Source organism: Lonchura striata, chromosome 1 (assembly GCF_046129695.1).
Source record: "Lonchura striata isolate bLonStr1 chromosome 1, bLonStr1.mat, whole genome shotgun sequence".
NCBI classification, from domain to species: Eukaryota; Metazoa; Chordata; class Aves; order Passeriformes; family Estrildidae; genus Lonchura; species Lonchura striata.
In genome coordinates, this window is record NC_134603.1 from 85,198,363 (window position 1) to 85,223,647 (window position 25,285).

The window sequence follows — 25,285 nt, forward strand, 5'->3', positions numbered from 1 at the left end:
CCTCTTTTAAGAAAAAAAACTAACATAAATCTCTGTATTTTAAAAGATTTTTGTGGTGATCAGAAGAGGTCAGAAGAAGAGGAGATCAGAAGAGAACAGAAGAACAAAATCAGGATCATTTTCAAGTATAAATATTAGGAGTAATTAAAATACAGATATTGCTGATTTAATTTATAAATTACATAATTTATGTATTTGTGAACTAATGCATTTTTATGCTTTTGCTAGAGCTGAAATGCTTTTGTCCTTACAATAATGCAATAATCTAATAAAATAATTATGCAAAATAACAGTTTGACACATATTTGAAGATTGTGTTGCATAACCAGTAAACTAGCACTGTTTTAAGTTAGCCTTCAGAAATGCTCGTGCACATGACAGAATGAATCTTCCTCTGAAAAGTACTATGTGTTCCTAATTAGTTAAAATAAACTGGTTTTTTTTTTTTTGTGTGTGTGTGGGGGGGTGTTATTAGTTTTTGTTGGGTGGGTTTTGATTTTTGTTTAAAAGTCAGAGCATTAAATATATCAGCAGTACCACCACAGGGCTCTTCCGTTCACTCCAATGTAACTCAGAAAACCTTTTCAGAATCCACGCTTTTTTCCTCCTGACTGCAATCTGCTGAACCGTGAACATTCTGCCCATCAAATTACAGTGTTGTCTAATAAAGGGTTTAACTTTCTGCTCATCTGGCACTGCTTTTCAGCTACTGCTTTAAACCTCTGCATTTGCATTCTGCTAACACTGATGCTATTACAGTCACAAATAAATTAAGCTGATTTACTCCTTCTGAATTATGTTATGTTTATTGATGCTTGTATAATTTAATTTCACACAAATTCCATTAAAGATTATGCCCTCTATCACAAAATGCTTCCAGTGGGGAAATATAATCAGGTTATAATAGATTTGTGTGTTACATTAAGATGACAATAGTCTGGTAGGTCCACTGTAATAATAAAACAGAACACAAACAAGGGATAAAATCAATGTCACACATGAACCACTGCCTAGCTAACCGGCAGCTTCTATTATCATAGATTAAATAAAAAACCTCACCATACTTTTTCAGATTGAAACAATTGTTTAGTAGTTGTTTGGTTTGTTACTGAGACTCCATCATTGTTCTGCTGTAACAAGTTGCTACTAACACAAGCACAATTAAAGTATTATTTATAAAGCATTATTTAAACATAGAGTAGTGTTATATAAAGCTGAAGAAAAGGACAGTCCAAGAAAGCTCTTTTCATCATCTACTAATAGCAAACCTACATTTTGGAATCTTTTTCCCACAACCGAGAAGAAAAGCTTCCCTCACATTTCTTAAGTATGTTACAGTTATTAAAACTTGTAACCACGGTTACCACTCATTAAATTTTACAGTAAATTAGTAAAAGCTTTAAGTAGTAAGAATTCTGGAATTGTGCAATTCTTTTCAGATAGCATATTTAACTGCAAAATATAAAACCATTATTTGTGAGCATGCCGCCCCTAGAAGAAAGGTGCTTAGCTGTCAAACTCACTCAGGCCAATGTGTGCCAGCTCAATACTGTCAGTTAATATAATTTATTGCTACAGTTGTTACTGTGGATACCCAAAAGACACATTATAAGAAAGCCAGGTTTGGGTGATTTTTACAAACTTAGTCAGTAGCACTTAATTTCAGCAACACATTCTGAACCAAATTTGGACAGCTGATCTTTAGGTGAAAGAGCTCCATTTCCCATTTCCAAGGCATGATTATTGTATTTCACTTACTATTCATGGCTATATCTACTAAAAATTAAGCTGAAATAGATTTATCCAAGGAAAATAATTCAAGAAGGGGATTTGTTGAATTGTATAGATAAAAAATAATTAAGAATTTAAGGTGCAAACTTAAAATGTACTTACTTCACCATTGTCTTCCCTCCTGTCACTCCTCCCAAAAGCTACAAAGTACTAACTGAGTCCAGTGTGGCGTTAAATTAAACTTTTATTTTTATTTTAAGCAAATAAGAAGGGAGTCATAGTTTACAACACAGCACAGCCAGATATTCCAATCAATTCTTGATCCTACAGTTCTTCTACGAAAGAAAATGAGGACACAGAAAGGAGGTCAGTCTACAAACTTAACTGGGTGTCCTAGTGTGACTTTATGATGCTTGTATCCCCAGTTGTCCATTCTGCTTATGCTGGATATTAAGTTCTGCCTTTAAGACTGGTTCCGAGAGCAAAGGGAGGGAGAAGTGTGGAGTTTGTTATCAGAAACTGCATTTGCTCCCCTGCACTCCTTCTCATGGACTGTTGTCTGCAGCACGGCCAGCAAGACAGAGCTCTCCTTTGCTTTTAGTCAGTTTTTAGCTAGCTGAGGCAAAGAAGTTCCCTGGACTGTGGCTTTTCTTTTTCTTGGAACTGATCAACCCTGGACTGAAAACCCAGAAAAACACAAAGAGCTTGCACCTGTGGCCCACTGGGGCCTGGGATGTGGCATTTTCCAGTGCCAGAGGAACTGAGAGGCACTTAGTGAGCCAAGAAACACCCACAGAGGACTCTCTTGGAATTACAGAAGAACTTTCTGGACTTGCCATCTCTTCAGAACAGCAAGAAGTTTTATTGTTTGATAGTATTAATCTTTTATATACTTGTGAATACTTCGCTTGTTATATAAACAGTTTTTTCTACTTTTCTCCAAGGAAATCTTTCCTGAACCAGTGCTTGGGAGGTGCTGCTTGAATTTGCTTTCTAGAGGGACCCTATTTGGAGGTTTCCTCCCAAATTTGCCCTAAACCAGGACACTGGGTCAGGCAGTCATGTTTGTGTATCCACATTAACTACAGAAAAAAAAAAAAGTTATAGAAATTTTTATTATCATAAACAACACAGAAATACTAGTTAACTTTTCATTTGATGCCTCTTCTGTAATTTTTTTTTTAAACTTTTATTTTTTTGCTTCAAAGAATAGAAGTAAGAAATAAAGCACGAAGTTCATTCACCCTAATCTCAGAGTAGAATCAGGTGTTTTGGAAGGTTTGCAGCAAGCACCCAATTTACATACACAGGAAACGCAAGTAATGCTTGCAGAATCCCACAACTGACCCACACAGAGACAATCCTCTTGCACACTTTCCAGACCAAGCACTCATATATCACAGGAACACTTTATTCTCAAGCAATATGGAGTTTTCAATTTTCTCACACTTTCTCTCTGCCAGTTTTACACTGTTCAAAATCATCTTAAATTTTTTAAAAATAATTTTTAAATATACCTGTGTAAGTTTTACTTTCACAACTACTGTTATATCATTTGGTTATACCAATTAATGTGGCTTTTTAATGTATATTCTTAATTAATATCTTTAAAGATATAATTACTGTTAATGTTGTTCCGGACACTTCCTTATAATTTGTAGTCTCAGTAATGAATAGCCTACTCTTAGATGATTTGGCAGGAGAAAGACTCCACTGCACAGACAGGTTAAGACAGATTTCTGCTACTGAAGAACAGAAAAGTAAATCTCTTTCAGTGGGCATTATGAGGAACTTTGGATTCAGGAGAGAACTATGTACTCTCTCATATTTTTCCCTTCCATCACATTAAGAGATACCTACACGTGACAACTTTCATAGCATCTCAAATTATAGACATAATCATTAACAACAGTGCTTCAATATCATTAAACCCCTCTCCCCCACACAAAATGTAAATGATTTATGAAATACCTGTGAATAAGAGTTTATTATATGACTCTGTATTTCATCCATTGTGTCTGTTCCATAGGAAACAGTACCTAGGTGGAGGCGCTTAAATATCATCTCATTCTGTGTAAGTGTTCCTGCAATAAAGGAGAAGTTTATCACAAAGCAGTGAAAAAAACTATAAGATTGCCAAAAACACTTCCTCTCCCCTCCCTCACAAAATAATCTTGCCTTTGGAAAGCAGGAATGTATCATGAGTTAGCATCAATTTAGTTAATTAAAGGAATGTTTATGGAGAAATATCGGGGTTAGTCATTCTGGAAGAAGTCACTGGTTCCACCTGCAAGCTGATTTTGCCAATAACTAAATACACAACTTGAAGAGACAAAACCTTTTCTTTATATACAAAAAAATTGAACTTGCAGTATGTGGATGGAACTGACTCTCAGAAGCCAGTGCAAGAGTTTGTACCATGTATCAGAAAGTCTAAAGAAAAAACCCGCTACAGGAAGCCCCAAAAATTCATACAAGTTTTCCACACTTCATATACCAAGGCAGGCATTCTGGCAATTGGGTACATTCAGTGTCAGTATTATCTAGATTAAGTCATTAAGACTTAATATCACTTGCAAATTTGACAAACTCAGTCTCCTAGCAGAATAAGGCAGAACAAACAAAATCAGTGTTTCTGTGCTCACTTCACATTTGTAAGAAACTACAGGGTGTCAGACTGACACTGCATCCACCTCTGCCAACCAGTCACATCCTCTGGTTTGGAAAATCTCTAATTGAGGGGTGGGAGTTTCAGCCTTACTTGATGGTGTATGTGAGACAGAAAGGGGTCACTACTGCCTAGCTTTCCATGGTCAGCTCACAAAAGATTATTTTGATTATGGCCCTTCCTAAAATTTTCCCCTATGGCTACTCAGGCAGAGCAAGTATAAAAATAGTATAAAGCTATTCCTATATTTAACCAGACAGTTTTGTGCCATTAAAAGGCATAAGTATGATCATAAAAAAATAAATCAAAAATGGTACCAGAGTCGACATTCTTGAAGCTTCTACAATATTTTTAGAATGAGTATAAAAAATTATCTCAAAATAAATATTATAGAATAAAATATTTCATAATTATTTTATTTACCTTAACTATTTTTATTTCACAGCTTTATCCCAGTATACCAAAACACATGCTAAGCAACAGGAGAAGAAAAGACTAAAAGCATGACATATGCAATAATTATCAGGAAAACAATACTGTCTGGCCAGTCAATATCCAGTTTATGCACCTAACAGGGCTTGAACTATCAGAGATCTTCAAAGATTCATTAGGGCTGTAAAAGTGTCACGTCTTTCCCAGGTGCATTTGAGATGTCTACCACTCCCACTTCCTGCTGATACCTGTACAGTGATTTCATCTCTACTGTTGTACCACCACACTGAATTATCAAACCCCATCCCTCTGTTTTGCCCTTACAAGATGTTTGTTCCGAATTCCCCCTTTACCATTAAAAACTACATTTCCCAATTGCTTTTCCTTATGTGTTCTTGAGGATTTTTCTTTCTATAGTTATATTATTTGAATTTTTAAAAATAATTAAAATAAGGTTTATATGAAATGCATAAATTCTCTACAAAATATGTATACATTATTAAAAATTTACGTGAGAAGCTGAGCATTCCCAAGGCTGGAAAACAGCCCAGAAAGACAAAGTTCCAGATCTCTAAAACGAGCAAATTGGAAATTTTCAGTTACTTTCATACATGGAAAAATGAAATTATTTTGTTTTACAGTAATCACATAAACCTACTTATTTTCTACTTTTAGAAGCTGCACTTTTATTGAGAACTTTTATTAAATTTCATTCCATTTTTTACTTTAATTCAAGATTAGAAAAATTCAATCTCCAGTTTGCACATGAGAAACACAAAAATTTCCACCAATAAATATGAGAAACTAAAATCTCCATTTCTAAAAGAAAGCAAAAACAAAACCCATACACTGTGCAAAAATATTCAGTGCAAGAAATTTCAAAGCCGATCTTTATCACTTTCCTAACTTTCCAGGTGTGCTAATACCGCCTCACTGTCCTTGACTTTGCCAAGCCTTTGAATAAAAAAAGCTCTCTCTAGGAGTTGTGAAACTAAATGCTAGTCAAAAGGTGAGACAGCAGGCAACTGTCAAATCCATGTCCCACTATTTCTGTAATTGCTGCTTGGGCAAACTAAGCAGGAAACAAAATTATCCCTATGATCATTATATGGAAAAATTATTTCTTCTGACACCACTAAATCAGTCCAACTCCATATCACGCTTAGAGAGGGAAAGGTAGATGGCTGGAAAATTTGTGTGTTCCACCTCCTCTTTCTTAGCAAACAGAGAAGAAAAACTTCTGCACAGAAAAGTATGGATTTTCCTATCTTGCAATAAACAGGAGCCAGTGAAGAAGATTTAGGAAAAACAGGTGAGGAAAAAGAATCAACAAAGACACTGAAATAAACATGCTGGAAATCCTGATTCAATACTTGCATCTTATACGTCTCTTAATACAATCCTTTTTATCACCTATGTTAATAGGAAATATCTATGACAAATAACTAAAATTAAAGAAAAGAAAAAATAACAATTCCAGTTTGCTCATGCTTCTCAAGATTAGTGTAAGACTTTCAAGAACAGCCATAATAAACAGGGGTAGCTGAAGTTATGAAAATACTCCCAAAAAATTCTGAAAAAAACCCACCTTAAAATAATATACCTTTTTTAGCCATCCACGTGGAAATAAAATTTCATCATGTGTGCAAATTAAGAATTTACTTCTAAATACTTCTAATGAATGAAATGGCAAAATGGGACAGAAAAATTCCCAACTTGTTCCATACATTACATGGTGCCAACTGGTCATATTATAATTTTAGCAGCAGTTCTGCCTTAAATTTTAGTGTTTTAGTTGAAGATTAATACTCCATGACAGAACAACATGTACTTTATACCTCCAGATGCAAACTATTCAAATACCTAGAGGCAGATTTCCTAATATAGCCCACTTTTTGAACAAGAAAAATAACACAAAACTGAGCTCTTTTAGTCTGCTCAAGGTAGTAAGTAGTATAGAACAGTGAAGGAACTTTCAATTTTTAATAATATTTCTAAAGACCTAGTTATCAATTCCACACTTTCAAGACATTGCTACTACAAAGAGTTATTAGATTTTTAAAATGCTTATTTTAACAAAGCTTCCAGAAAGCAAATTAGTCATCATATCATCCCTTACTACTATTATATATTCTTGAACTTAGCTCTGGAATGCAGGTACCACATAAGGAAAATAGCTTGACAAAAAAGCTAGTATAGAATTGCTGGAGAAAAATTTAGTGTGTTCTTTATTGAAGCCAAGAACTTTCTTTTTTTCCTTCTTTCCTACAATTGAATCATTAAACACAGAGTAAAGCAGGCAAAGAGGAAATTAATTTCTAAGGAAAAAGTCCTGAAGGCATCATTCCTTGGGTGGCAACAGATGTGATTCACAACAGAGCAGCAGAGATTTTTTTGTTGTTGTTTTTTGAGAAGCAGATGCAGATCATTCTGATCTTGTATTACTAGCTGGCAATTTGGACCAATACCAGCAACCTAAAAAGTTCAAAATAAGAAAAATCAAGAAAATATGTACAAGAGAAAAATTAGTAACTTTGTGAGAAATTAAGAGGATGAGTAACTTTTCATATAACTTGAGTACTTTGTTTGAGCTATTTGCTTAAACAGATAAAAAGTAAGTGTAAGTGTGAACATTTCCATGGAAACTTTTAGGGAAATCAGGCCTAATCAGTCTGATAATTAGACTGTTGACAACAATCTGGAGATACAAACCTTTTTCTATGAACCCTGGAAAAATATAAGAAGCAAATGAAAAAAACTCATGGAAAGCATACATAGTATATATCTGCTCATTCAGTTGCTCCATTTATAAGTATGCCATAAACACAGCCTACACAAAACCTCAAACCAAGTAAGTCCTGGTACAACCCATTAAGAATGAGGACAAAGACCAAAAGAACTGAGCTAAGCCTAATCTTTCCTGGGCAGAAGGTCACAGTAGAGGTAACAGGTAGCTTGGGGGCACTGAATTAGGGAGTACCACTCCTAAACCATGACAAACAGTTGTGAAGAGCAGTACCTCCTTCCTCTGTGCCTTCTGCCTCCCACAGATATTCTGTGTATTCAGAGCAACATCATGCTTGCTGGATATTTGCAGTGAATGTGAGTCCAACGGAAGACAAAAAGTAAGGATTCCTTAGTCCGGAATCTTCCTGTAGGATGTCTCCATCAAAAGGTTTAATTTCTAGTCTGCTCTACTCACCCTGAAAACCTAGTGGTACTAAAAATCTTAGAGACAGAGCATAAATATAGATCTAAGTAAAGGAAGGAGATGTTATTCCATCAACTTTTTCAAATCACTCTTTCTCTCTAGTTGCTTGCACTGAAGAGGTAAAGACTCAAAGTGTAACTAAAAAGATTAATTTTCATAAACAATTACTGAAATTCACTGTTCTAATAGTACATTGCACTAAGCACATTTAACAAAAATGTCCATATACACCAACCTCTAATACACAGATTTTCCAAAAATATTCAAGAATCCCATTGCTCTACCCATCTGTTCAACGATTATATCTGTTAAGTATCTCATTTGGTCCAAACACCCACTAAAATGTTAATTACAGAACTCAAATACAAGTGCATTAATTAGTAAACAACTACATTTGGAAGACTACACGTTTGTTTTAGCTGAACACACCGGCAGTTGTTGTGAATAGCAGGTGGATTTCTATCCCACATCCAAAGAAACAAAAATTCACATTAAATACTGCCAAATATTTTTTTTTTCACCATTAGAATTTTTTGTACCCTGCAGAGCATGAGAAACCATGCTCATGCAAACTGCTACCACCATCATAATGGATGATGCCTTTCTGTCAAACGTATATGTGATCCAAGTACAAACAACATGGCATTATGGGTAATGGATGCTATAATTAAAATGTGAGTCCTAAAAAATCCTGTTGTTTTACTGGGTGTTTTTAGTAATGGCTTTGTTCTACATGAAGATAAAAACTCCCTAACAAAGGAATTAATGTATTCCTTTAATAGGCTGCACCCTGAGTTAAGTTTTAAAATTTATGAGTTCTCTGCAGCATTGTTCTTTAAACAATGGCATTGTCAAATGCAACCAGTGAGAAGATTAAAGTTCTCCCAGCAGATTAAGTACAAATTATCTGTCCTCCTGTTTCAGCATCATTTGTTCATTTATCACATAACGTCTAGTATTTCTGGTCAGTGTCAATATGCTCTGCATCCTTGCAGTTAACAGATGTCTTCTCTTGTCGAATGAATTACTTTATGTTTCACGCACTGGTGGCCGCAGATGTGTCACTATAGCAACATCATTAATTTCAGATCTTACCGGAAACATGCACTCCAATCAAACCTAATTATACCACATCGCTTTCTTGTCCCACAATAAGGAAACTATAATGCAATTATTGGGATACTTCATTTTCTATTATACTGTGGCAAATGAGAGAGCCACTGTGATGGACGCTTCTTGTCAAAAAGCTTATTGATAAAGCACAAACCCAATTTACAATCATACAAAGGACTACCTTGCAATTATGTTAGTAATGCAATGCTCCTTAGACTCAACAACTAATTCTCAATCATTTCCAGTGAAGCCTGGGCCACAATATAAGACTTTGGCAGACAGTTCTCTGGATTCCGTTTCCTTTTCAGTATTGAGAAAAACTTTGCCTGTTTACTTTTAACTCTGTAGTGCTGTTTTTTAGTAGCACCCACTTGGGCAGATGGCTACAAAACTGACTCCTTTCTTTATCCTCTGACAGCCAGGCCTTAAGTGGGCAGAACAACAGAATCCACTGGTTTATATGACTAGAAATGAAAATTCAAATAAGAAAGTGCTGAGACTGGCTCTTATAAATGGTATAATCATGTAATGTCAATCATGGATTAAGAGTACAGACTTTGTTCATTACCTAACAGTATGTTTCACATTTATCATAAAATGCATAATGAGAATAAATGTACTCAGGAAAGAAATCTGGAAGCAGCTACCAATAGACCTGGGTAAAAATAACATTGTCAATGTGTTTGTCCAGAATGAAGAACAGTTTAAAATTTGCAGGGCACTTAAGATTATTAAAACAGAGCAGTGTTAGTCGTGTGAAGCTGGTGGCATCTCCAGGACTCCTGGCTTATTTTCACTTACATGAGCTTTCAGCTGACACTCGGGTAAAAGCGCATAGAGTGAGATTGCTGATTCTGCTTCTTTCCAAAACGCATTGAAACTACTGCCTTAGAGTATGGCCTTCACTTTCATTTTTACATCATTATTGTACAGATTCAGACCTTCCACTAGAATTCAGCAGACCTCAATCCTCTGAAAAGCCTTTGCAGTTGAATACCAACAGTCTGTAATCTCTACTAGCAAAGTTTAAAAAGTTTACATTCGTTTTGCTTAGAAAGTAGTGTTTTGTAACTAGAATCTACTTTGTAAGAACTTTACTGCATGGTTTTGAAAATAAATTATTTTTTAACATCTTTTTCCAAACATAAGCTGTAAATTACTTATTTCAAGTCTTCAGTGTGACAAGACTCAAAGTTACATAAATTATCATGATGAAGGGTGCAATCAAAATCAATAAGCAGTTTCAAATAGTATACAAATCATTAGGTAACTGAAATAAGACTTGTTTAACAATCATTCACTTGCTCTGAAGAATTGTCACACTATAGTTAGCAATATATTTTCCTTTTACAAAATAGGAGAACAACATTCAGATGTATATAGGATACCATATGTGCCTATAGAAAAAAAAAGGAAAGTATATTTTGAAAATGTGATGATATATTATATATTTACACTTCATTTTGAATATGCAGCAACAGAAGTGTTAGCATGGGAGGGAATAGAGAACCATTTCAAACAGAAGGAGTTATAAATTGTGTATTATGCTTTTGGAGCAGTATTACAAATGCCAACCCCTGCCCTCCCCAGCAGCTTTTCATGATTTTGAACTATATTTTACTTAAAACCGGTAAAAGAATTCTTCAAGCTTTTCAAGAAACAACTTCCTCCGTTTAGAAGTAAAGCTTCTTTAAAAAAACCCATGCATATCTACCAGAAATTATTTATTCAATCTCAGAAAGAAACAAGAAAGTGTAACACAAGCTATTACTTCTTCACACTCTCAGTACTTACCTTCTGATCCCAGTAAGGGTTGGGGATCCCAGGACACCAGATGAGGTACAGAAACAGAGTACAGTTATGAAGGTGAAATTATTCAGCAGCTCCAGAACTGGTCTTGGAACAGTAACTAATAAAGTAACTAATAAAGAGCAAGTAACTTCACCAGGACAACAGATATAATTTTGGAGGCTGATCTTGTGACTTGTTTTGGAAATTACTTGCTCTCTCAAAGGTCATTCATAACTTGCTATCATACAATATTGCAGTAGCAATGAAGTGCAGAATAAACCAGCATCCTGAGTGCTATTCCAGAGTCTTTTCAGAGGAAGATATATGGTACTCTTACATGTGCTGTACAGTATCCTCTTGCTATAGAAGAGCTGTTCCCACCGGAATAAATCAGAGTACTACCAAAAGCTGACTTTAATATCTAAGCACTGGCCTACCCAAGCCTATTGGTACTTGTAAAAGTCCTCCAGCAAATGTGTAAAATTTTATTGAGAAACAAAAATCAGTAGTCTAAATCTACTCTTACATTAGCATATTCATAGAATTACATTTAGAAATTTTATAGAAGTTATCAGATTTCAGAATGGTAACCTGATATACCTGTTTTATCCGTTAGTAAATAAACTAATCGTCCCAACTCTTCTGGTATGGTGCTAGTTCGAACAACTGTTCCAGGAATATTGTCATCTTTCATAATCATCCACCCATAGGCTGCCTTACCCATGTCCAAGTTGACACGTAAACTGCAAAGGAAATTTATACCATAATCAGTGTGAATATTAGGCAAAGTGAAAATGATAACCATAAAAATAACACTAGAAGCTCTTTTTAGTATATCTGAAAAAAGAATGATCATAAACTTATGTGCACCAAAATTTTGGAACAGTGCTTGTTTCTAGAGTACATATCACAGGCTTCATCCCAGAATTTTAGAAGATATAGCAGAAGATGTGCAGTATGATGTATTCTGCATGAGACAGATTCCAATACTTCATGAAGACTCAACTGAATTACATTAGTAAACTTATACAGAGGGGTAACATATAGCAAGAACAGATCACTATTCAAGTCACAGTTTTTATCCACTAAAAATACCCAAAGACCTCCAATGTTCTCTTTATGATGCAAAATTACAAATATTTTTGTACCTTTTCAAGTCACTGGTGTATTTTTTTTTAAAAAACAACCAACAACATTATTTCTTTAGGATAGTACAACCGTATTTGTCAGTTCCTCTTTAATCAACAAATCAATGCTAATTTTGTCCTTCCCAAAATGTAGCTAGAGAGGGTCTGTCATAAAAAGAGAAAAGTATGAAACAGCAAAATGCGCCCTTGTGACAGCATTTTGGCATGAAGTAATCTTTGGGTTGCTCACTAACAGAAAATATGCAATTTACAGCAAATTTTACTGATTATACACGGAAGTCCAAAATCAAAAGTATGTTTTTCCAGTTCACTCTGTGCATTCATTTTTTAGTATTTCCGTGTCTTCATCATATAAGAACTAAGATGCATCTTGTATTTCTATGTTACAATAAAAAAGTCTTCACTAATTTGATCACATTAATCTTCCCCATAATAAAATGCTCCAACACAAAACTCTATCCACCTGGTTCTAAACCATTTAAATGCTAGTTTCCTCTGGCTATTCACCATGCTTCTGCTGCCAGGTCAGAGGAGCAGTGACTAATAAAAAGGCATGTGTTGATTTCTCTTGACTCTGCTCTAGCAGAAATACTGAAAACAGAGATAGGACAGCAGCTACATGAACTACTGAGGTCATTTGGTCTGTTCAGCCTGGAGAAGGGGAGACTGAGGGGAGACCTCATCATAGTCTATAACTTGTTCACAGGGGAAGAGGAGGGGCAAACACCGATCTCTTCTCTGTGATGACCAGTGACGGGGCCTGAGGGAATGGCCTGATTTGCGTAAGGGGATGTTTGAATATTAGAAAAAGGCTCTTCATCCAAAGGATGGTTGGGCACTGGCACAGGGTCCCCAAGGAAGCTGTCACAGCACCAAGCCTGACAGAGTTCAAGGCGTGTTTGAACAATGCTCTCAGGCACATGTGTGACTCAAGGATGGTCCTGTGCAGGACCAGAAGATGGACTCGAGGATCCTTATAAATCCCTTCCAATTAAGCATATTCTGTGATTCTGCAAACCATTTGTAGCTAAGTTACCAACACAAGAGTGTCAAGTTAAGCAACAGGTTTACATTAATGTAACTCTTAGAATTGGTCAAAGGTATGTATCATGATCAAAACACTGCTAATGTGCTTTGTAAGAGTCCTGACATCATCCTGACTTAACTGCATAATAAAAAGAGCAGGTACCAGGAGTTTTCATCTGTCCTCTCGGAATCACAACAACAGATTGTGAATTACGTGAGGTAATAGTGCAGGGAACAGTGAGTCACAATATGCACTATCCCATAAAGAAGAGATGCATTTAATTAGAATTGTGAAAGGATCTGAAATTTTGACACACACTGAAAAAAAAGTTTATTCTACATCCCCTACCTCCTGAATTTGTACAGCAGAAGACAAAACATGTTGCAGCAGAAAAGAAACATATGTTTTAGATACAAGATTTACCATTTAGGATGGTATTTATGCTTTAACTACATCTTATTTTCCCACCAAAATCGTCATCATCTGAGAATTACCCTTCTCTGTGGTGATATACCCCAATTAGTCCTGCAATTTCCCTAAAATTTCCCTAATTTCATCTGCCTTCAGACATGCAAATATATGTAACAAAAGGACAGACAACAGAAGGAGGACTCTATAGATTCTTTTTACTGAAAATGCTACAATATAGTGAGAAAAATATTGGAAGTAACTTGCCTCACACTGGTTAACTACAGTTTTACCCTATCTTACTCAATCCAGAGCCAGTACTGTGCAAATTGCATTCTTATTATCTGTTAACTTTCAGAGTTAATACAAAGACCAAAGCAACACACCTCACATTGAAACCAAAGGAACAGCAAAAGATTTACTCCTCTTAGGGATGTGAACCTGCTAGTTAGCCACTCAAGTACAAAGGATGCCATCTAACTTGACATGAGAAACACAAGCCCACTTAGTTTATTTAAAAACAGATGGACATTTGCTCTAGCCAGGAGCAAGTGGATTAACTGAATAATGAAAGCTGCTTACCATCCCACTTCAAAGGGGCATTTAGACTATCTACCAAGATAGAAATTCTGAGAGGGACACACTACTTAAGCACTTCAGTCTCAGGTACATGGCAAACACACAGAGACATCCACATGGCTGCTCTACCAATGGAGCTCTGCAGCTGTTCAGATATGAAAAACTGTGTTACAGTAAAGTAACATCAAAAAAGTCTCCCAAAGCTGAAGTGCAGCAAGCATTTTTACTTGCACCTTTTATGTGTATCCCTTGGTTTTGATGTTCTAAACACTCCATACATTTATCTATAATATAATTGAATATAATTTAAAGGTAAGAAAAAAAGAGAAAAGGAAATAAGACTCCAACTTCTCTTGCTGAGCAGTGAGGAGAAATCCATATTTTAAAGCATTATGGCATTTTAGGAATTACTCTAGCTTTCCAGCATGCACTACTAAGTAGAACAGAATGTACGCCCTTATGCTGATGGACCTAATAGCTGGCACTGCTGGTCTATAGAGAAATAATGTCTCCCCAATGACTAAGACAGTCCAAAACAGCATTCTGGCACACAGAAAGACATTGGGTACAGGCTTGAATTGTTAAGATGAATAAAGAAATAAACAGGAATAAAAATTAGTGCCATAGATTATTTTTTTAGTATTAATTCTAAAATTTGTACACTGTATCCTTTTCTGACTTCCTTCACTTCATGCTTTTTGTCTTAAGAGGAAATCTTTATCTTTGAAATCCTTGTAGCTATTGGTTAGCACACTATGGAAATTGATGCAATACTAAAAATGCTGATGGCCTATTAATAGTGAATTTGCTTTTGAAACTAGAAACCTCTCCAACAGAGCTTCACAGGAATGGATAAAAATACTTCACTGAAAAGTCCAAGGATTTTTACATAATAAAACAAGGAGACACTAAGTTTACTCAAAACAAAGCTACTTTCAGTGCCCGATAATGTTAGTTATCATTTCTGATAATTTCTTTGCAGACTTTAGGAAACCTCATTATATAACCAAAACATTTTAAATTCACCAGTTTTCAATCCTTCTCAATTTAATTCAATTAAACAAAGTTCAAACACATTAGTTAATAATGAAAACACACAGAACAGCATCCAATGTAGCATTAGCAACTGTTGCATTAGTAACACTAATTTTTAGCAAACCAATTACCATGCAATATTTAGGCAGAGTATATTAATATAGGAATTTGAAGGCTATTGCAGAGAATGAGCTATTTAGTAAAAACAGTAATACAATGTTTCTTGTCTCTCCACCTCAGCACCAGTTACCCTAGAGCAGGTAATCCTAAGGCAATTTTTATCTAGCTTGGGGATTTATTCCATTAAGAGACAGAGTTCCTCTTCAATTCAGCTTCAGAATAAATAAAAAACACAACATTTCAGAATCCACATTGCATTTAACTAAATGTTAAAAGCGAATAGTTCTGCTTTTATTCTCTCAAAAACAACACAAATGTTTTAGATTAAACACACTCCTATTTACAGGATTTCTAAATGTCTTTTTTTTTTTTTTTTTTTTTTCCCCACAAATTGTAATGATGTATGGTCCCCTTCTAAAGGTGTCTGATTTGTTTTGTTTTTGGTTTTTTGGTTTTTTTTTTTTTTTCAAAATGACAAATTTGCCAATAAGCAAGGGCTTTCACTAAGAAAGTTTGGCAAATACATTTAGAAACTCCACTAATATTCTACCATTCATGACTCAGTGAAAAGCAATCAAGACCTAATGAAGTTAGCAAGGACAATTTTGTGAACAAAGCGATATTGTGTCAAATAAAATTCAAGTATGATTTTGACTAAAAATTAGATGGTAGGGTTTTTTCCTAACTTCCTGAGCAGTTCTGTATATGTAAGAGTTTTGTAACCAAAACACCAGAGCACTGCCAAAACTCCACATATAGTATGAGTACCCAAAGTGGTATCTACTTTTTAAAATAAATGAAGTCATTGAGATGTAGTCTTATTTTCAGGATTTTCTTCACTATGAAAATGATACTGAAGGTGATACTTGGGTCCCATTATTATCCAAAACTGTACCAAATCTCCTATGGCTACATCCCCTAACCTTCTTAACATATCCCTCCTTGAAACAGCCATAAACTATACACTGATATATGCATTATTCAAAATGGAGAAAAAAATGGAATAGCTTTTAAATTACTGGTCAAGAAACAACTAAAAATATTTTCAATTCAACATGCCTGGAAAGTTAAATCTTCAGAGAAACTGATTTTTTGGAGCCTAGTAAATGATATTAACTGGCATTAAACAAATAAAAATAGAACAAAACAGAAGTTACTTCATTTAAGTACAACATTATATAAGGATCTAAGAAAATGAAAATCAACCTACAGGTCATCCTTTAATTTCTCCATCTTTCATATTTTATTTGACAAGGAAATGGGAATATAATATTCCTTTCTGTTTTGTCCACTATGTATGTTTTTTATTTAGCTTTTTTTGCTATCTGTTGGCATTCCCAAGAAGAGCTTCACAACTGTGTTTCTGTTTGCTTGATAACTGGTCTGACGACTTCTCTTGCACTAACTTTTTTAAATTTTGTCTATTATGTGAGCATATAAAAGAAAATTAAGGAAGGTACACCTAGCATTTTGCATTAAACCCTGGGAGCGAATGCAATTTTGAAAGAGAACTCAATGCCACACATTTATTATTAAATATTTGTGGCAAAAAATGTGTATCAACACTGTATTGCTATAGTGACTGTGGTACATGCAGTTTTTCAAGGGCTAAATGCAACTCAGATACAGATAATTACTTGTTGTAACACAGAACTCAAAAATCCAGGAGGAAATCTAGGGAATAAATAATGAAAAAATTTATCTGTGAATTTCTTACAGGCATTGCTTGAGAGATGTAGCATGTATGGATCAGTGACAGTGATCACTTCCTATGAAAAATATTTCTTTGTTATTATCACATTTATCAGCTCAGATGCTGTCTGTCCTTCATTAGGCCTCTTATACCAACATGACAATATTCATATTGGAGGTACAATACAAATAATATTTAAAATATTACTTGCTGTAAAACTTGCCGTATTACTTGCTGTAAAACCAGAAACAAAACCTAGGAGCAAACAGGCAATGTTACAAGATTTGAAAGGAGGAAGATTTACTACAATAGATCAGTTTAAAAAATGACTTCTTTTTTAGACTGATTGTGCTCAGTATTGTGGCCAGTCCTGTTTTATAAATATCTGTAATAATGATCAGGACAAGGGGATCTAGCTCCTCCTGAGTAAGTTTGTGGAAGACACCAAGCTGGGTGGGAGTGTTGATCCACTGCAGGGAAGGAAGGAACTACAGAGGGGTTTGGACAGGCTGCGTCAATGGGCAGAGGCCAATTGTATGAGGGTCAGCAAAGCCAAGTGCCACGTCCTGCCCTTGGGCCACAACAACCCCAGGCAGCTCCACAGGCTGGGGACAGACTGGCTGGAAAGCTGCCCAGCGGAAAAGGACCTGTGAGGCGCTGGTTGGCTATTGTTGAACCTGAGCCAGCAGTGCCCAGGTGGCCAAGAAGGCCAATAGCTTTGGCCTGTATCAGCAATAGAGTGGCCAGCAGGACCAGGGCAGCAATCGGCCCTGTATCTTGCACTGGTGGGGCCACACCTCAAGTCCTGTGCTTTGTTTGGAGACCCTCGCTACAAGAATGACATTGATGTGCTAGAGTGCGTCCAGAGAACATCAACAAAGCTGGGGAAGGGTCTGGAGCACAATTCCTATGAGGAGTAGCTGAGGGAGCTGGGGGTGTTTCGCCTGGAGAAAAGGAGGCTCAGGGGTGCCTGAAAGGAGGGCATAGCCAGATGAGGGTCAGTCTCAAGAGGAACCAGCATCAAGTCACACCAGGGGAACTCTAGATGGGATATTAGGAAAAATTTCCTCAGTAGAAATGTTGCCAAGCATTGGAACTAGTTGCCTAGGGAAGTGGGAGTGTCTAGATCGCTGGAGGTATTTTAAAAGACCCACAGATCGGATTAGCACTTAGGGAAATGTTTTAGTGCTGGACTGGCAGTGCTGGATTAATAGTTGGACTTTATGATCTTAAAGTTCTACTTGAATCTAAATAACTTTTTGATTCTCTATTTTTTTTTTATGTAGCGTGAATATCAGATGTTTTAAGAGAAGCACAAGGCTAGCTCAGGCAGTAGTATAGCACTGCACTGGACAGTGTAAGACAGTCTTAGCACAAGAGAGACACGCCTTAACTTCTGCTGCAAAATTAATTAGTAAAATGTCATGAAGCATCACATAATGTTTATTGGTCTCTATAGAGATTGCATTATATGGTATTAAAGCACAATACACTAAATGTGTATTCAATCACTTGCTTAAGCTACTTCATAAGCAGCTCTTTAGCTCTTCCATATTGAAACCTTTGAATCATATATCTAATATATACTCTGTCTCTCTGAGACTTCATATACTGATACTCTCACATCTATATGGATTAGAGCTTCAACACAGCAGAAACTACAGCATGACTGAAAGCAGCATGGCTGCTTTCTGCTGTTAAGACAGTTTGCACAGGTGTGAGTTCCCTGAATCTCAAGAAAATACAGAAATTCCTGTCTCTATGATCTGGTATTTGAGGGACTATTAATGAATTTCAGACATAAGACCTCCTAGCAGTGTTTTCCTCACTGCCCCTGAGAACAGACTCAGATAATTTGAAGCATTTAAGTTTCTTTTAAAGACCCCCCCCCCAAAAAAAACCCCAGCTGAAAGCCATGAAGTGCCCCAAAACTTTACTACTTAAGTGCAAGGCAGCTCCTTCCAGTCATTTGGGACAGCTTCTTTTGTCAGAACAGCTCAGTTACAAGGAGTGTTGGGGTGTACAAAGGAAAGCACAAGAGACATTTCAGCTTCTGTTCACACTAAAACTAAAGGATCCTTCTAAAATGATGTCAATCCAGCTTTAAACTGCTATTAAATATAGAGCCTGGATGATACACATTTTTAACAGATCCCCAGTCAATATCTTGTAATTTTAAGGTAAATCCTCTACAGTTCTTAACAGCTAAGAAGAAGCACATACAGCTACAAGACTCACATATCTGTATCTGTGAGGCAGCAATTTCACCAAACATTGTTTGGCTAATTATCTTGAAAAACTTTCCTGGCTACATTATTTGGTTTTGTTTTGGTTTTTTTTTTTTTTTTTTTTAACAAAACCCAAACATACAGAAAACCTTAACACAAAGTGCAACTCACTTTGTCTTTCAAGGTGGTGAAGAAGTCTGGACAATGAATTAACAAAGTCCACTGGTGATGGAAGGGATCCAGTTTGTGGGGCAGTGCCATCACTAAGTATTTTCTTCAGCTTGGATTTCTGAACCATTTGCTACAATAGCTCAAGTGAGCTGATAAAGACATGTTAGTACTCAAGGCTGGGGAAAAGAACAGAATAATTTTGCAACAAGCCTCCCTAACAGCCTTAACATCTTTCCTACATCCATATACACACACATCGGAATTTTCGTCTCGGTAGTAGTTGGTATCTTGCATCCTACACTGATTAAAGCCTCTTCTATTCTCTTGCACTTAAAATTCAAAAATCTGACCCTTGTCATTCAGAAAACAGACAATCCAAAAATACAAGTTCAACAAAAGCACCTTATTAAAAAAGTAAAGGTGACATCACAGACTTAAGAACTTCCATGCAGGTATCACAGAGCAGCAGTGTGGACATCCCTGCTGTTGTGGTGCGTTTTTGCCTTCAATTAATGTTTGCTCAATGTTCATTCATTTCCCTCCTCCCTAGTCTCTTCCCCTCCCCAGTTGTCAATCTTCCCAAGCTCTTCCCTAACCTCCTCCCATCCAAGTTGTCAATCCTCCCTTTCCCTGTCCCTTTCCCTAGAAAATTCCCTGTCACTCCTTCTAGTCCCCTCCCCTTCTTCCAGAGTGTTCCCTGTCCATTTAGTTACACCTGACACCCTGTTGGTTACTTTATGTTATTCCACTCCCCTATTTCCCCTGATAGGTTTATGATATGTCAGTCCTGCCTTAGACCCCTCCCCAGTTCTGCCCTCACTGGTTATTGTTCCTACGCCTCTCCTCCTGACTTTCTGTATAAAATCTTTGTTTGCCCTCCCAAGCTGGTCTTGGGGCTCCATTTTCTCCACCTAATAAACCCCTCTGGAACACCCCAAGTCCTGTGTCGCCTCCATCTGTCCCTGTGCCAATAACTGGGATTGCAGAGCTCACAGGGGAACAGTCGCACCTCTCTTCCCTCGCCACCCAGCACGCAACCGCTCGGAGCGTCGTGAGACACAACACCCTGCTAACTTGCTATGTGACAACTGCACTAGGTGATACAGTCTAGCTGGCTAGAGCCAACTAGAAAAAAAGCCTAAAAATGCTAGGGAACATGGAAAAACTCAGATAATGGGTGAAGATAAATCACAGAGAAATTTACTTTGTTTTGGACAGTCTGTCAAGGATTTGCTTTATATCCTCTTTCCCTGATAAATCTTAAGAAATTAAAATAGCTTGACTTCTTAGGGCAGCAGATTGCCTATGGAGGTTCCTTGGGCTATGGTTTCTCCATATGGAAAAAGAAAATATCAATCACATCAACACTTTAAAGGGCCAAATGTTTCTGGGGGTGTGGGGCTGTTCTAAACATTTTGTGCATAATGACTCTAACTTAAGAGTTTAGAGATGGACTAAGCTTTTGATACCTGTTTATTACTACTTTTTCTCCATTTTTCCTGATTCCTTGTACACCACAGAATGTGTGCAATGTTGGAGGCTGATTTTTTGGAGGTGAGGGGTGAGTAAGTGTTGCTTATTGGTATGGTTTTTATTTTGCTGTGCTGTTAGGTTTTTTTACAGTTGTTTTATGTTTATACTTAAGTCTTACATGCCCCTCAGTAATACCCTGCACAAAGTTAAATAACACTTTGCTAGATCTAGATGAGTATTTAGGATGCAGCTGAAACACAAGGAACCATCTTCTTTCTGATGCATCTGAAAAGTTCCTCTTCCTATTAATTATAGGAGAGGCTGCACAGAGATCAGTTAAACTCTACTAACTCTTATCATCATCTTCCTGATGATCTTCACCAAAAACATCTAGCCATGAAAAGCTATTTTTATTGCATACCTAGAAGTTCCCTTGCTCTGCAAACCAAAAGCCAAACAGAACTGCAAAAAAGCTCCACAATTAGAAACTTCCTGAATTCTCTAAAACTATCAAGCAACACATTTAATATGTGTCTGAGTCCAGATATGCTTTGCCTCTAGCAGTGAATCCTAATCTCTAACCTTTCATTTACATCTGTAATTTCATTATTTCCCCCACATAGCTATCTTAAAAATAATGGGAAGATACAACACCTGGTGCTTCAATGTCATTTGCTTTGTAATCTTCATCCTTGAGAGTTTACACTCAAAATACAGCCTAAAACTTAAGTCATTCCCATGCTTAACATATAGAAGAGAGGAAGGGAAGTGTAGCCAAATTTTAGCACCAGCATGACTGAGTTGTTCATCTTGCTGACAGTGTGGGAAGCAACCCTGTATTTATGAAGATTTGAGCTGAAGAAAATTTGGTAGAGAAACAGATAAATCTCTAGGGAGGAAAGCATTCTGTGATAAATTCCTGTCTGATGAACTAAACCAACCATATTCCCTAATATTTTTAGTTTTTATATTATCTCTCACAAACAGTTGTAAATTGGATTAGACATGCTAGAAATTATTTTTGGAGAAAAGCTAGTCCACAAGTCCTCTAAAGAACTCTTACACTGAAAATGAGCTGCTCAGTGAACATGTTTTTTCAATGGTATATGTTGAACTTTCAATATAGAGCAAAATTTACTTACAACACCTCTATGGCCTTAATCCTCTTGCATTCAGTAAAAAAAACATTAAAATGGTTAAAAGTTATCCTTTAGTTAGAAGTGATCCTTTATATTCTTAGCTCTTTTTCCCCTCCCCTGGAAGTTTTAAAGTGCATCTCTGAGTAAAATGTACACTTAACCATTTGAATGGAGGCCTTTTTGCCTCTTCACATGGATAAATTGTTTAATACTCAGTAACTGGGTGTGTAGAGTGGGATGGCAACATGATTGAATAGCATCATTCAAGCAGTAAAGGAGTTATGACAGTGACAGTGTTCAAAAAGATATCCCAAAATTGTGGTTCCAGCAGATTTGCCAGAACCTTCTCCTTCAACTTCCCACAGAATCAGTTTCTCTTGCAACACAAAGGTACTATAAAAATAAAGTCCCTTAAGTTATAAAATGTTAAGAGTGAGGCTTCCTGAGTATCCCATTGGTCAAATATGATACAATTTCCTTCACACAGACATGTACTTTAAAATGTGACCACAGTAACATGTAAGTAATGTAAGCTTAGATTAAAAGGCTTAATGAAATCCTCCTGTTATTTTTCTTTCCTTTACTACGTGAACTTAAATATTGCGTGCATGCCTGAGGGGACAGGTCTTAAATCTAGCTACAGTTTAGATGCTGGTAACTCCAGCTGATCACTGGGCTTACTGAATGATGTATCTGAAACTGAACAGTTCTAAAGAGGATCTAAAATTAACAATTACCTTAATCTAAACACTGAGTATTTTAATTCTATTTTGCAAAGGCAATACCTATGCAAATAAAATAATTCAGTTCAGAGCCAGTGTTCTCATTTCTATGTCCACAGAAGACTTGATTACCCACATGGATATTATTTCGTGTTCCAGTTTATCTGCAATTTGAATATACAGTACTCATGCTTAATGAATTAATTAATTCAGGGCAAGTCTCTACTTGGTTACATGTTAAAACTCCTCTCATTGTAAAAGAGCACTTACATTATTCAGCCATCCAATTTAAATTAATCATTATTGGGGTAAAATGTCTGTATTTTAACCAGAGAAATGGAATATTTTTAGTATTTAAGGCATTAAAAATTCCACAATGCGTCTAGCAGTTCATTCAACTGCATGCTTCCTGAAACCTCTTTCTCATATACCTTGTATCCTTATTAATACATTTATGCTAGCAAAGGATTAGATATCCTGATTACTCCAGCAAGATGAACATTATACAAGAAAAAATACAACCGTATTGCTTTCTGTATAGTGATCCTTCAAGAATCAGCAGATTTGTTGGCACCTTCTCCTTCAGCTTCCTGATAAGATCAATTTCCTTTGCAATGAGAAGCAAGTATAAATTTCAAGAAAGCCACATACAGTGAAATTAGGCAACAGTATTTTGCTTTCATTCTTATACATACCTGATTGGGATGATATAGGAAAACAGGAGGAGGAACCGGAAAAGGTTGCGATACCACGGGCCTACAAATCCTTGCAAAGTTACCATAACAACTGATAGTGCCACTAAAGCCAAAAACAGGGCTTTGGTCAGTTGATTCAGCTCCAGGTCCAGCAATCCAACCTGAAGGAGGAAAAAGAAACCAAGTTAGTCAGTAGTTTTTCTTAAATTTATGCTTCTGCAGTGCAAACAATTAACAATTGTTTGCTTTGGTTATTCCTACCTATTAAAAATCCATGCATTTAACAATTAACATGAACGTAACAATTAACTGAACTTTGATAATTGCATTGATTGCTATTCCTATTTGCACATTTGCTTGCACACAAAAGATTTTCCCTGGTTTTGTGGCAATAACAATTCCCAGAACCAATGTGAATTGTCCCAGCCAAGTCTTTTGAATACCTTCAAGTCTGACACATCCCTTCTCCATTCCTTGTTGGACAGGAATACAGAAGGGCAAGGAGAAAGGATAATTACAGATGAACAAATGAGCAGGGACAATATTCTTCTGTCATGCATGCAGCAAAAATACTGGCATGGTGTATTATATTTGTAGGGAGCTCACTGACTGCTAGAAGATCAAATATTCGTTAGATTCAAGAACTAACAGGCACAAGTCACAGTGCACTTATCACATGAATAAGAAGTCACAGGCTTCTTATTTGTGTGACAAGTGCACTGCGACTTGTCACTATGCTCTCATCCCACTCTGTAAATCTGAACCTATGCCATAGAAATGACTTTTAATTGTATAAAGTTTTCACTTATCCAATACAATAATAAAAACAACATTCAAGTGGAATATCCATTTTCAAATCAATATAGTGAAACAGAGCTTAAACTTCACATGAATAAAAAGGTATTTGTTTTAGAAACATTTTAAGTAAAACATTAGGAGAAGCTATCTTTCAACCACTGTTTCTCATGAAAAAATATATTTAAGCTATGTAACTAAAATTCTCATCATTTCAATAATGTATGATGTAAGCTAGGGTTTTTTTCCTCTACTTTTTGGGATGCTCTAGTAGTCAGTAAAATATGTGGGAAAACTATGTCAGGAAGAGTTTCCTAGGCCCCATCACAGATGCCCCTTTTATCTCAAAGTCTTGCCAGTAAGACCAGTAAAACATAACACTTCCTTAGATAACAAACAGTCTGCAAAAGAAGCACTTTAAATATAGTTCTTAAAAATTCCAGCAATCTTGCTTACACATGGGCTGTCCCTTCCCTAGAGAATCAGGCAGCTGAAGACCACAGCGGCTGATTTATCAGCTGCATTTAAAAAGCAGCACAACGAGGACAAATATCTTGCAATTTCCGCTGCTTCAACTACTACATAGTTTATGCTTGAATTATTGAGAAAAATAGGTTTTTGGATTAAAATGAAGAAAAATGAAGCCAGGGAAGTAGAGCATGTTTCAAAGCCCAGATCTTTTTGCGTTGACAAAGGCAGCCTAAGTTTCAGGCCTCGCTGAGGATCAGATGAAGTCATTATTCATTCAGTCAGGGAAAAAAGACTCAATTACCTCAACCTAAAGATGCTATCAATGAATGCAAAGTGCATATTTTACTCTATTCATCCAAATCCCATTAAAAAGTGAAAGGAATGATTTAATCTGGCCTTCTAGAGTTGGTCTTTTTTTGTAATAAAATAAAGAATCACTGTCTTGCAATATGCATAACTACTACCTCACACTTTTTTTTCCCCTGCATCATGGTAGTGAAAGCCTATCTCTCCCCTCTCCACCCCCCATAAAAAACCCCACCCCAGAACAGAAATGAATAAAGTGCTTCTTTGGAAAGAATGCCACTTTTAGGACAGAAACATTAAATTTAGTCCACTGCACACTGATATGTAGC

The 25,285-nt window shown here is 36.3% G+C and overlaps 1 protein-coding gene across 2 annotated transcripts in view; it reads right to left on the reverse strand.

Moving 5' to 3' along the window:
* ATP9B (ATPase phospholipid transporting 9B) overlaps positions 1-25,285 on the reverse strand; it is a 157,131-nt gene that overhangs the window by 27,204 nt on the left and 104,642 nt on the right. For both annotated transcript variants that reach the window (XM_021553373.2, XM_021553372.2), the window contains exons 12-14: positions 23,385-23,545; positions 11,547-11,689; positions 3,703-3,815 (exon numbers count right to left, since the gene is read on the reverse strand). In XM_021553373.2, the coding sequence (XP_021409048.1) occupies positions 3,703-3,815; positions 11,547-11,689; positions 23,385-23,545 (417 nt within the window). The remainder of the gene's footprint in view (positions 1-3,702; positions 3,816-11,546; positions 11,690-23,384; positions 23,546-25,285) is intronic.